The 14,168-nt window shown below is 35.0% G+C and overlaps 1 protein-coding gene across 2 annotated transcripts in view; it reads right to left on the bottom strand.

Moving 5' to 3' along the window:
- Positions 1 to 14,168, bottom strand: part of DPYD (dihydropyrimidine dehydrogenase) — a 768,719-nt gene that overhangs the window by 351,542 nt on the left and 403,009 nt on the right. The window contains exon 14 of one of the 2 annotated variants that reach the window (XM_023641571.2): positions 13,354 to 13,570. The exons of the other annotated variant lie outside the window; for it this stretch is intronic. Coding sequence (XP_023497339.2) covers positions 13,559 to 13,570 — 12 coding nt within the window. The 3' untranslated portion in view covers positions 13,354 to 13,558. Of the gene's footprint in view, positions 1 to 13,353; positions 13,571 to 14,168 lie in introns of those variants that run through there. 2 annotated transcript variants of the gene reach the window in all.

Raw genomic sequence — 14,168 nt, 5'->3', positions numbered from 1 at the left:
AAGACTACTCAGAAATAAAAAGAAACCAGTTATTGACATATGCAACAACTTGCTCAATGGCATGGTGCTGAATTTTTAAAAAGCCAATCCCCAAAGTTTACATACTATATAAATCCATTTATACTACACTCTTGAAATGACAAAAGTATAGAGATGGAGAACAGATTGTTGGTTGCCACAATGTTAGCTTTGCAAAGAGAGAGGGGACAGAGGTAGGTGTGGTTATAAAAGGGCAATGGGAGGGATCTCTGTGGTGATGGGACTGTTCTGTATACTGATTGTAGCGGTAGATAGGCGAACCTATACATATGATTAAACTGCACAGATCTAAATATACACAAACACATACACAAAGGAGTAAAAGTAAAAGTGGGATACCTGCATAAGACTGGTGGGTTATATCAACGCCAATATCCTAGTTGTGATGTCGTACTATAGCTTTGCAAGATGTTACCACTGGGGGAAACCGTGTAAAAGGTATATAGGATTTCTCTGCATTATTTCTTACAACTGTATGTGAACCCTACAGTTGTCTCAAAATAAAAAATTTAATTACTGAAAAATATCAAGGTGGAGAAAAGAAAGTACAAAATGCTTAACCAAAAAAAAAAGGGAGATATGGATGTATATACTTATACTGCAATCAATGGGAGAATAAATAATAAACTTTTACAAAATAACTGGTTACCTCTGGGATAGGGAGAGAATAGGGTGAAAGAGCTGAAATACAAGCTTGACGTCTTTGTATCTTGTTTTACAGATTTGGACCTGGAACCACGTACATACTCCAGATAATTTAAAACCAGGTAGTGGCATAACCACACGGAGAGGTGCTATACAACACAGGTACTTTAAAACACGGTAATTTGTACATCTCTAGTGGAAAACAAATATAATGGCAAGCGAAACAAAATAAAATATGTCTCAAAATGTTTTCAGTAATAAACTTGTTGGGATAGTGTTAGTAATGTTATTCTGGTACTGCTGTGTGTAGTATGGAAGAAGGAAAGTATAGCTATAAGATTGACAATGTTAACTAAAAATCATGTGAGTCCTGAATTTGAGTTGGAAATACCAGTACCATGACTTACTTTATCTTTAAACAATTAACATTGCCTTTCTCTGTCTACTGAAAAAGCCTAGAAGCCACAACCAACCTGGTAGCAATGAGCAGCCCGAGGACCTAGACTGTGGTCTCTAAATACTATTTTTTTATTCAGTGGAAACAGATTGCTTGCAGAAATAGCTAATTCCACTTCTGGCAAGAAAAAAGCAAAATGAGCCTAGAATATTTTATTCCATCAAAAGCAAGGAAGCTGTCAAAATGTAAAAGAGTATTAGAGCCATGTGAAAGCTGATAAATAAATGGGAAAAAAATGAAGTCTTTATCCTGCTTCTCCTGTATGGACCCTACCTTAGCTACCAAATAATTCACCATAGGAAATTTCTTTTTGTAGAATTCTAGCTAATATTCAAAGAAGGTTAGATAGAATTAAAATATCATATTTACGCAATGCCAAATAAATTAACAGATCCATGTGGAGTGACAGCAACATTTATTTTATAAACAGAGCACTATTGAGACACTGAGAAAACATATGTAACCGGGGGGTGTAACATTGGGATATATGGTCATGCGAGATCATCAATGGTCATTTACAAGCATCATCAATAGAGAAAAGCAGCCATTTTGTATATCCTGACAGAAGTATAGAACCTACCTATTAGATATTCTTGCCAAAACAACAACAAATATTGAGTCTCCAGATCTAACCATCATTTTATCAGAAATCTGAGAGTTAAAAGACCATTTTAAATGAAAACTCAGGGAGACAATCAACAAAATCCCAGCTTTGGGAAATTCTAAGGACAGACTAGCTGACTTTTCTAACAAAAATTGCAAGAAAAATTTTAAAAGAGATGAAAATTTTCAAAGAGATTAAAGAGAGCTATTAACCAATTGAACACAGGGATCTTATTTGGACACTCTGATTCAAAAAACAAACTATAAAAAAATAAAATGAAAGCAAACATGAACACTGGCTAGATAATTTATGATATTAAGGAATTATTGTTAATTATTTTTAGTTGTTATTGTGGTATTGTTTTCATTTTAAAAGACTATTGTTTTAGAGCTATATATTGAAATATGTATCAATTAAATCATAGAACAACTGATACTTACTTCAAAATAAACTGGACTCAGAGGAGTGGGTAAAGCAAAAATGAAAGAGGGTTGGCCATGAACTTATAATTGTTGCAGCTTGGGGATGGGTATTTTTTTTATATTTTGAAATTTTCTATAGTAAAAGTTTTTAATATGACATGAATACTAAGTTCCATTATCCCTTTCAGATTTTCAAAGCAGATACTAGTATCTAATATCTCTGTCTGTGCCCCCACCTTAGATGACTTTATATTATACACATATATATACACATACATATATATATATAAAGAATATTTGTGCCTTTTGTAAGTATAAATCTCTTTGTAATCTCTATTGTATAAGCGCCTGAAAGATGGTGGCTATAACTAGATGATACCAATGTTTGAGCACATAAAACTTAGCTGAAAGACAATCAATTGCTTCATTAAACTATTTATACTTGCTGGTATCAGGAACTGTTTTTTGGGGGGAGAAATTATTGTGAGGAAAAATGTCTTTTCAAGGAACTAATGAGTTTTTGGCATGTGCTATACTAAGTAGATTGGGTTTAAGATCTGGGTTCATGGTCCCACCTTGAAATCAAGGCAAAAGTTCAGTTCTAAAAACTGGATGAATTTAGCACATCAAAGGTAGGGAAATGCTGACTCAGTAATGCTCAGGCTATTTCAGGAGGTTTCATTCCCATTACAGCCACATGTGGTAGGCTTACTCCAGGACACATCACAGACTTGACCCGAGGTTACTGCTCTGGTTAATCCTCTTCTACGATAACAAGGAAAATAAAATAATCGAGACTAATATTTAGCCTCTGTTGAGCACTTACTATGCCCTAAGCACTTGCTAAGGTTTTACTTGTGTTCCATGCTAGAGATGTACTTGACATACGAATGAACTCAGTAAATTACAGTTATTAACATTTCATTACAACAATTTTACAAATAAGGAACTGAAACTTAGAGTTGAAATAACTTGCCAAAAGTCTCCTAGAAAATTGCAGAGCTGGGCTTTATGCATTAGTTCATCATTTGACAAATATTTGATTTTTGCTCTAAACATGCACCTTAATAATGATATCTATAATATTTTTTGAGCGCTTACTAAATACCAAGAAATGTATCTAGTATGTTCATCATTATGCCAAACTGACCACTGTGTGATATTGGCTGGGCAAGTCACTAACCCTTCTGTGACTCAGTTTTCTTCCTATGAAGTATTGATAATTATAATACCTTTATTAGTAAATGATCATCAGCAACTCACTGAATATTCATAACACTCCCTTAAGATATTATTTCATCCGATCTACCACGTACTAATGATTTTATTAGAGTAACCATTCCATGTCTCATGTTCTCACCTATTGTATGGGACTAATATTAATATACACTGCATAGTGGTGTTGTGAAGATTCATTGAGTAAATTCACCCAAACTACCTGGGACACAAACACACAGAAATCGTTTTCAATCAGGAAAGCACCTAACGAATGGGGGAAGAGAGCATATACGAGTGGCTTTATTCCTGAATCTTAAAAAGAACTAAATATCATATATACGGTGTAACTGTGAGGGCTCACTGTTCTTCTGTGTCTTCATTTTCTTTTTAAGTTGCTTTTGACGCCATTTTTAAAGAATAATGGGAGACAGAGTTGCATATTAGAAAAACATTCGCTTTGGAGTTAGAGAAACTTGAGTAAGAACTCTGAATTCACCATTTAACAGCTGTGTGACCCTGAATAGTTTACTTACTGCTCTGGGACTCTATTTCTTTAATTATAATATTATAAAACAATATAAAAAGATATAAGTTTCTTATTTCTAAGAGCTTTCATGAAGATTAAATCAGATGATCTATGTCATAATAGTACATAAGTTGCTTCAGTCATATCATTCATTGTATAAAGGTTTTAGAGGAAGAGAGGTTCTCCCAAAGGATTTGATCCTGGGGTTTTGCACCCTCAGATTAAACATTTTTCCCCCAAAAGTAGCAACATCAGCAGATTCTCCAGCCAACTTTCATGGTAGCACTGTCATTGGGAAGGCATTTTTTAGCTGATTTAAGCATTAACAAGACTTATTATGGATACATCTCATGTATTCAGTAGCAAGTTTCCCTTTTATGTCCCAATGCCTCAAAAAGATCTCTTCTGATACTGTATTTTTAATTCGTTTCCACTTGTCGAGGAGGGAATATCAGCTTTTATTTCAAATTTGTGTCATCGTATTGCTGTGTGATACTTGACATCACAAAATATGATGCAACTCTCCACATATTAAGCTCGATACAGTCATAAATTTGCACTCCAAGCCCTCACTGACTTCAATAGGGCTTGGACTTGTAAAATGATTGCAGATCAAGCCATTCTGATATAATGTAATTTTTTTAAGTAGCTTTTTTCCATAAGTAGAAACATGCTGGGAATAGCAAACTACCTGCACAGCATACACACAGCAGTCAGTAATCCCACTCCTTGTCAAAACATTTTCTGTTCATATGTGAGTGTTGACTGTGGTGAGAGACTTAAAAAGATTTTAAAGAAAATCTCTGCAGCCACACTCTACTCCCTATTAACATAACACAACTGGAGGAGCTTCATTAAAATCCATTCTTACAGAACCACGCCTTGCATGCTTTATTACAATAAATTAGCTATCAATTTGACTATTGACCTCAATGCATGCAAATCAGTATATTTTCCTTCATTTTAAAATCTGCTTTTGTTTCCAAATGAAGATTTCTTTTGCCAGTTGATTATAGTCTGAAGATACACCATAAGTCGCGAAGAGTATAGTCTGCAAATACATGTTTCAAGTTCAAGCAGCAATGATGTGCTATTTATAATCCTGAAGACAATAAACATTTTTATCCAATCAGCCAGAGTCTTAGGAAATTCAAAGAATGGAAAGTCTTTGAAATATACAGGCTTTTGGATATCAAATTACCTCTGAAACCCTCCACCCAGAAGTATCTCTAACAAAATCCATTTGAAATACTGCTTCAATATTCTAAAAAATCAATAATTTAAACCACAGGTTCAACATTTTTACTGCTTCCACTGCAGACTGTCATTTTTCGAAATGAAAATGCTAATGATACTGAAGGGGAAAGTACTAAGCAGAAGAGATGTATGAATGAAACCTTGGATTGGCTAGACTTGCTGGTTTGATCTCTTTCTCCCTCACTCATCTGTGACAAAATGTCTTTTAAAATCAACAACTTTCATTTCAGTGTTTCTAAAAAATGCACTTCTCTGTTGTACATTACATCCTTCTCTATAGGAAGTTAAGGAATGTGCTGTAGCAGGACATTTTATAGTAAATATGAATATAGAATGTAATACCAAGTAGGCTGTATTATTTCAGCATAATCTATAATGTCGGGACACCTTTAAAATATTGCACAGAGCACTGGGGAGAGGATAATCCCTAGTACTTACAGTTTTTCTATTCATACCACTGTACTAAAACACAAGCAGTGAAGGAAGCCATGGAAATCCAGAGCCCAGAGGAGCTGAATTCAGAAGAAACTTTTACTGCCTCTGAAATTATTTCAAAGATTTAAGAAATGAAGGTGTGAGTCCAAGGTCATCGCCTTCCCTGTAGGGATCTTGAATTTGAATCTGCTCTACCTAACACACAACGTTGCTAGTGAACTGGGTGAACGCTGGAGAAGAGTCATTCTGTCCAAGAACTGGTTATTGTGATTCCTAGGATGTAAACATCTTCCTGGAACAAAGGCTGGGGAAACAAAGCCAACAAAACAATGATTGCCGATGAAGAGTCAAACATGATCCCATGAACTGTGAGAGTTATGAGGGAGAAAGCTTGTCCCATAAAATAAGATAGTTAGAAAGAGGCCCATAGTAAATATTTTAACCAGTTTCTCATTTCTTTCCTAAAAACCTCCAGCAACTTAAAGTGAACCTGCAGCTAAATGATGGCAAAAAATAGTATTGATCAGCTTCTATCATACAATAGATCATATATTTCCATCTGGAATGACGAAAACTCCTAATAGGAGATAGAAGAGGGAATTCAACCTTTGCTGAGTGTCTGCTGTGTCTGTGGCATGGAGCTATGACTGCATGGGCCATAAAGAATAGGGGACTCAGAAATTGTTAAACCGCAGTTTGTCCATGAAGAGATTATGACATGCACCATACTAGGTTGCTTGTAGTAAAAGAGAAAACATAAATTATGTGGCTTTCAGAATTCTTGACATACACATAATAAATATCTGATGCTAGTTTCTCAGAGGTAGATGGATCTGGTACTCAGATAATGCTAAAGAAAAATAAAAATGTTCCAATTAAATATTTAGCATGATAGAATAGAAAAGAGTTGACTAATAGTTGGTTCAACTAATAGTTGACTAAAGTGGTTCACCTCATTTTACAAGGCTACGTAGTGTGTTAGTGGCAGAGTTGCAATTTTTGTCTTCTTCCTATTAAAGCATGCAGTCCTAGCACTCCAAAGGCTTGTGGGAACACAATTTTAAGGGAAGAAAAAGTTTCCAGGGAGAGTCACATCTGAACTGACTCCTGAGGGTGAATTAAGTTGTCAATAGGCAAGATATTGGGGAGGGCTGTTCTGATGGGAGCACGCTGCATGGACAAGTGCTGGGGGTAGGACAGCATAAGTCACCTTCAGGAAATGTGCAGGGCACCCTCAGGCAGGTTTGGCTTCAGGAGTGAGCAGCCTATGAATCCATGTGCATGAGCATGGTCTGTAGACTGGATAATAAAAATAATATGTGGGAGCCGAGAAATTGTATAAGGTTACAAAGGGGGTACTTATATTGAAAAAATCTTAGGCCTTCTGTTAAACTTCCTTTATGTGAAAAGGTGGAGAGGAAATTAAGACTAAGAAAAGTTGGGCTGAGATGACAAAGGATCTTGTATGACACAATGAGAAGTATGAACTTTCTCCTACAGGTAGATGGGGAGAGACGCATCCAAACACACTTTAGGGAGATAAATTGGGCTGAAAATAAGTACACTGATTTCTGTCAGGAGAGACCATGGAAATCAGAACTTTTAAGAGGTTCACGTAACGTTCTAAGTGAGGACAAATGAGACCTTGAACAACAAAAGTCAGTGTGGAGATGGAAGATACATATTAGTGTACTGTTCCAGATTTGGTAACTGATTCTGTGGAAATGGTCAATGCCCCATTTGAGAAAGAAGGAAAGGAAGAAGAAGGAAAGAGGGATAGAGGAAGAGAGAGAGAGAGATCAGTTTTCCACAACTTAATAAATTATAAAAATGTTTCTCCTGCCTTTCTTTGCGCTCCTCCTTCATCTCATTGAAATTTAAAAATCCAAATGTAAAATATGGACTTAGATGGATGAAGAGTTCTGTTTTGGTACTTTCTTCACACGTGAACTCGAAGTTTTAATAAATTTCCCTTTCTAGGTTGCATCAGAATTATTTGCTCCATTGTCGATGTTATTATATTGATTATATTATTATTACTTTAGCATTTGAATCTGTGAAATGCGGTGAGACAGTTTGTTAACAATTTGTCATGACACCTCTGCTGGGTGGGAGGAAGACACACATCATTATCATTATTATTAAGATTTTTTTTTTTTTACAGCTGGTACAATGATAAATGATTTACAGATAAACATAGCAATACTCTATTTATATCAAGTTAATTAATCATATTGATTTAACATCCTGCTCTGTTAAACTTTTCCCCTTTAGATGTTAGTTTTAGATCTAATTTTAGAATAATTAAATTGAGTTCAAACTTTAGAACTCTACATTAGTACCTATATCACATCTGAAAAATTATTAACATTTTCAGTTCAATTTTAATAACTGCAGTTCCTCTGTGAGGATGACCTTTTCCTTCCAAATATTTGAAGTAATTATAGTTGGAGAATTAAAGTGCCCATTGACAGTTTTCTTTTGATATTGGAAAGTCCTGCTTCAGTGACTGGTACAGAACACAGAAACCACATTTTACTCCTATATTCACATACTTTGTGGATGGAACAACCATAAACAGCTGCCAAGTCAGAGATGCCATAGTCATTCTTGCCTTCTCCCTCCGCATCTGGCGCTTTACGCAGTCAGTTAACAAGACTACTACTTTGTCTCCTTTATACATTTTAAATAGATTCACTTTGCTCTAGCTACAAGCTTGGGCCGATACCATTTCTTCCCTCCAATATTATACCTGTGAGCACCATGCTCAGTGCTCAAGCACAGTGATTGCAAACAGAGCAGCTTATTAAAATACTTGTGGAATGAATATATTGATCCTCTCCCACTCTTGCATGGTTATTTTGTGAACACTTTATACATTCCTATGAGAGAATCTTTCCTAAATGCACATCTGATCCTGTCTTGCCCGTCTTTGCATAATGTTCATTCGTTATCCTTTAAGATAAAGTCTAAACTCTTCTCAATGGACAAACAAGGCCCTTTATTATCTGGTTCTAGACTAACTCTCCCTACTCACTACATCATCCTTCAGTGAAGCTAAACTCCCACATATGCTGGGCTTTCTCTCTCTGCCTAACTTTGCACATGCTCCTCAGCCACACGTGCTCCCCCTTCTTCCAACAAGCACTAGTTAGGGACTCCTCTTAGATATTATCTTTTTTCCAGTGACATCCCTGGCTTCCTGCTTGGTCTGGTGCTTCCTTTGTATTTTTATAGCTCCTTGTTTCTACCTCTTTATAGCATGTTTTACAAAGTTATGTCAGTTGGCTACTGGTGCATCTCAGCACCAGATTTCAAGTTCTCTGAGAGCAAAGACAATGTCATAGTTCTACAATACATGATCAATAAAAATTAACAAAACCTATAGAGGCTATAAAATACTATAAAAAATACAGTGCTAAGAGTGTCGAGTACATGGTTTAAGAGTGCTCTATCACCATCTAAATGAATTTGAACAAAGCTGTTAATTAATTTAAGACTAATTCTCCTAACCTGTAAATGAGAGCTCTCAGACTAGAGCTGGTGCTAAGGGAGTTTTAACTCTCACAATTCATGCTGTTGGATCTAGAATGAAAAAATTACCAAGCAGGGCAGCAGAGAGCAGGGAAGAACATCTGATTCAGACTCCTGGAGTAATATTCTTTATTCTTGCTATCTAGACTATATCAAATGTTTCTCCTGAGGCCGCCCATCCAGTATGATATGCTCAAAATTAGCTTGGAACATTTATTCATTTCCTTGAACTATACAAATGACCAAAAAATAAGAGACTATTCTTTGAATACACTCCAACCTGTAACACTTTCTCCCAAAGGCCTGGATCCCATATAAATTGGCTATTTATAGCCAAATAAATCCCATCACCTCATATTCTATTTTCAGACTCGCTTTTGCGTCACGCCCCCAGTGGAAGTCGGTCAGCTTTTCCTGATGACCACAGTTTCTGAAACAAGAAAGGACGAAAAATGGCAGCTACTACTGCCATTATATCAACTAGTTGTCGTGGCAATATGTTAAGATATTATGATACGTTTTTAAGAAATTAAGGCAATTATTAGGGCTTCATATTTTTACTATTCCAGCTATCAATTATACTAGGAGTTGATATCACAGTGAGAACAACTTTGCACTCATTCTGATGACTATAATAAAAAAGATGGACAACAACATTCGTGAGTATGTGAAGAAATTAGAGACCTCATACACTGCTGGTGGGACCGTAAATTGGTGCAGCCACTGTAGAGAACAGTTTGGCGGCTCATCAAAAAGTTAAACATAGAGTTACCATATCATCCAGCAATTCTACTCCTAGATATATATATAAGAGAACTGATACATACATCCCCTCAAAAACGTCTACACGAATGTTCACGAAAACACTACTTATAATGGGCAAAGTGTAGGGAAAAAAACTCAAATATTCATGAACCAATGAACGGATAAATAAAATGTAGTATATCCACAAAAAGGAATGAAGTTTTGATACATGCTACAACACAGATGATCTCTGAAAATATGCTAAGTTAAAGCAAGGAGTCACAAAAGGTTGCACATTGTATGATTCCATTTCTACAAAATGTCCAAAATAGGCAAATCCACAGAGACATAACGTGCATAGGGGTTGGGGGATGTGCGGAATGGGGAGTTACTGCTCAGAGGTATGAAGTTTCTCTTTCGGAGTGATGGAAATATTCTGAAATGAATTAGATAGTGGTGATGGTTATACAACTCTGTGAATATACTAAAAACCATGGAAATGTATATTTTAAAGGAGTGAATTTTATGATATGTAAATTAAAAAAGAAAACAAAAGAATTCTAGAATGAGGTTGATGGCTAAGGTTGCTAAATATTGTATTTCTTTACTCTGAATTTTTTAAATTGCAGAGATAAAACTTTCCAAGTAATTAAAAAAAGAAACTGATTACATAACACACACACACACACACACACACACACACACACACACACGTAATGTATATAGAAATTTAAAGGCCAAAGTAAAGTATTACAAGAAGTTCTCAACAGATGACTACATGATCTCATGATATATAAAATTTATTCTTGTGATAGCTATATATCAATGAAAAGCATCTAGATTTTGAGCTAAAAAAATTGATATTTACATGTAAACATAAAGGAGGAATTTTTCTTGAAGGTTTTGTTTTGTAAAGTATTCTTCTTTAAGAAAACATAGGCAGTATGCTCTTTGACATTGGTCTTAGCAGCATATTTTCAAGTACCATGTCTGACCGGGCAAGGGAAACAAAAGAAAAAATGAACAAATGAGACTACACCAAACTAAAAAGCTGCATAGCAAAGGAAACCAACAAAATGAAAAGACAACCTAACAATTGGGAGAAGATATTTGCAAACCATATATCAGATAAAGGGTTAATATCCAAAATATACAAAGAACTCATACAGCTCAACAACAAGAAAACCCAACAACCCAATTAAAAAATGGGCAAAAAATCTGAACAGAGATTTCTCCAAAGAAGATATACAGATGGCCAACACGCATATGAAAAGATGCTCAACATCATTAGCTATCAGGGAAATGCAAATCAAAACTACAATGAGGTATCACCTCACTCCAGTCAGAATGGCTATAATTAACAAGACAAGAAACAACAAATGTTGGAGAGGATATGGAGAGATGGGAACACTTGTACACTGCTGGTGGGAGTGCAAACTGGTGCAGCCACTATGGAAAGCCGTATGGAGTATCCTCAGAAAATTAAGAATAGATCTACCATATGATCCAACTATCCCACTGCTGGGTATTTATCCAAAGAACTTGAAAATGCAAAGGCATAAAGATACTTGCACCCCTATGTTCACTGCAGCATTATACACAACAGCCAAGACTTAGAAGCAACCTAGGTGCCCATCAAGGGACGAATGGATAAAGAAGATGGGGTATTTATACATGACAGAATAGTACTCAGCCATAAGAAATGATGAAATCCGGCCATTTGTGACAACATGGATGGTCCTTGAGGGTATTATGCTCAGTGAAATTAGCCAGAGGGAGAAAGTCAAATACTGTATGATCTCACTCATAAGTAGAAGATAAAAACAATGACAAACACACACATAGCAATGGAGATTGGATTGGTGGTTAGCATAGGGGAAGCGGGGAGGGCAAAAGGGGCGATCAGGCTCACATGTGAGGGGATGGACTATAATTAATTTTTGGGTGATAAACAACATAATCTACACAGAATTCGAAATACATTATGATGCACATCCAAAAGCTATATAATGTTATAATCCAATGCTACTGCAATTAAAAAAAAAGATTGTTGTGTCACTTTCTGAATACGTGATTCTAGAAAGTTCTTGCATCATTTCTTAATATCAAATAATTCTACATTCAGTTTATATTATGTGATCTACTTACAATTTGTCTGATAAAAACCATATTGAATAAAGTTTCAGTGACTTAAAGTTAAAAAGAAATCCTTCTTTAAACCTTTAATTACAATGATAGACAGATCTACTTGGTTTCTTTTCATGTGAACTTTTATCACTTAACAATAAATAAACTTTTTATTCTATCTTTCTGATGAAGAAAATGAAAAACTGAGTAGATCGAAATATAGAATGGAGTTGCAACATTGACCTCTATCTGATTTTTCTCCCTCAGGAGAAATGTCGTTAAATAAGCAATTTCAATGTTTAGCCTTGTATTCCTTTGGTAAATTCACTTTTCTTCTATCTTGCATAATTTCTTTATAAAATCTTCCAAGACTTCATGACCTAAGACTCCAAATGGAATGAATATGATTTTTCTTTATTCCTGAAATAAAGAATCTTTTTATTTTGCATCTTTACATATTTGTGACAATATTTTAAAGCACTGCTTAAAAGCAGGCTGAAAAACACCTTTGTGCTAAAATAGTAAATATTTTCATTTACCATGCATACATCTCTAAGGTTAATGTTAATTCAAAGACATTTTAGAGAGTGGTATAATGTGTATTTCCTCTTTCTATTTAAAAACATATAGTATATACACAACTTCACATTCTCTGTGGAAAACAGTAGAAACAAAAACATACATGCCTATTCAATTACATGTACACATACATTTTATTTGCTAAGAAAGCAGCAAAAACTTTTGATACTGTAATTTAATTAAGGTCTTCTCATCTTTTAGAAATCTGGCTTTGTAATGATTCAAATTTTCTCTTGCTTTATTAACACAAAAGTCAAAGATTTATTGTGCACCTGTGACATTTTGTTTCGAATGCAACCTAATGTTCTATTCAAAATCTTATTTCAAAATCCTCAAAAATGTTGGAATCTAAGCAGCAAATGGTAATAGAAGTGATCATTTATATTCAGATCTCTTCTAAAAGGGCGATGTGTGTGTGTGCCTAACTTCATGTATAAAGGTCCTGTATTCTTCAATGAGTTAGTTTAGTTTATTTACAGGGAGAATTTTCATGTTTGTATTTTAACCATAGAAAACTTTTTGAAATGAAAAGTTAAATTTCCTCAGCTACAAAGAACAATAATAGTAACAAAACAAACTTCTAGATCTTTGATTTTTAAAGGCACTCAAATTTTGTAGGTAATTTATTAAACACTATTCACATCCATTCAGAAATGAAATACACTTAATTAGGTATTGAAATATTCTGTTCTTACATTTTACTAAATTATAGCAAAAGCCAGTTGCATCGTAAAATTGTGTAAATGATAAAACTGAAATTCTCTCATTGTGAGTAAAATTTTTTATTTCTTTAAAGTATTATCCAACCTACATAAGTATTATGTCCATTATTTTATAGTTCATGGTGATGTACAAACTAAAAACTAAACAGTGAATGCAAACATCCAATTTCAAATGTCTTCTAACCAGTCATATTTGTTATCTTCTCATATTTTCATAAAAGAGGCATTTTTCCTTAGATGCATGGGTTATCATATTTTTTCCTGCACACAAACACCAAATAACATATGTTCAAAGGAAGAACTGTAAAAACAATGTATATAATTAATATAATGTGATATAGTGTATCAGAGCTGATACATGGCAAGCAAGCAGCATATTTTAGATGTTGAAGCACATTTTAAGCCTTCTTTTGCTCACATAATTCAGGCTTCAGATGTATTTCTCAATTGCTCACTGCAGAATAGCTGCAGAACCGAAACAAAACCCTCAGTATAAAAATGACAACCCTTTTGTTTCCACTAAATCCTTATTCTGTCATCCACTGGCAGTGAGCTTTCCAGTCATGTTCTCTGCCAGTCCTTACCAGTTTGCCAATTACACAAGCTGCTTCCCAGACATCAGACACAAATTCCACAAGACTGCTGTGCAAGCGTACCCTAATTAACCATCAGCTTAATTAGACAATTTACTGTGTAATTAGCAGGCAATTAGTCAACACCTCTCAGATCTTATTGACTGCTGTGACAGCCTTTCCGTCTCTCCACATTCCAATACACAACAGCGACCATGTTTCTAGCACTCTTCAACCCCATGCGACATGGTTCTGGATGGAGAAGTGGGTAATATTATATAACAAAG

This window comes from Equus caballus, chromosome 5, assembly GCF_041296265.1.
Source record: "Equus caballus isolate H_3958 breed thoroughbred chromosome 5, TB-T2T, whole genome shotgun sequence".
Classification (NCBI taxonomy): Eukaryota; Metazoa; Chordata; class Mammalia; order Perissodactyla; family Equidae; genus Equus; species Equus caballus.
This window is presented reverse-complemented; position numbering and strand designations above follow the sequence as displayed.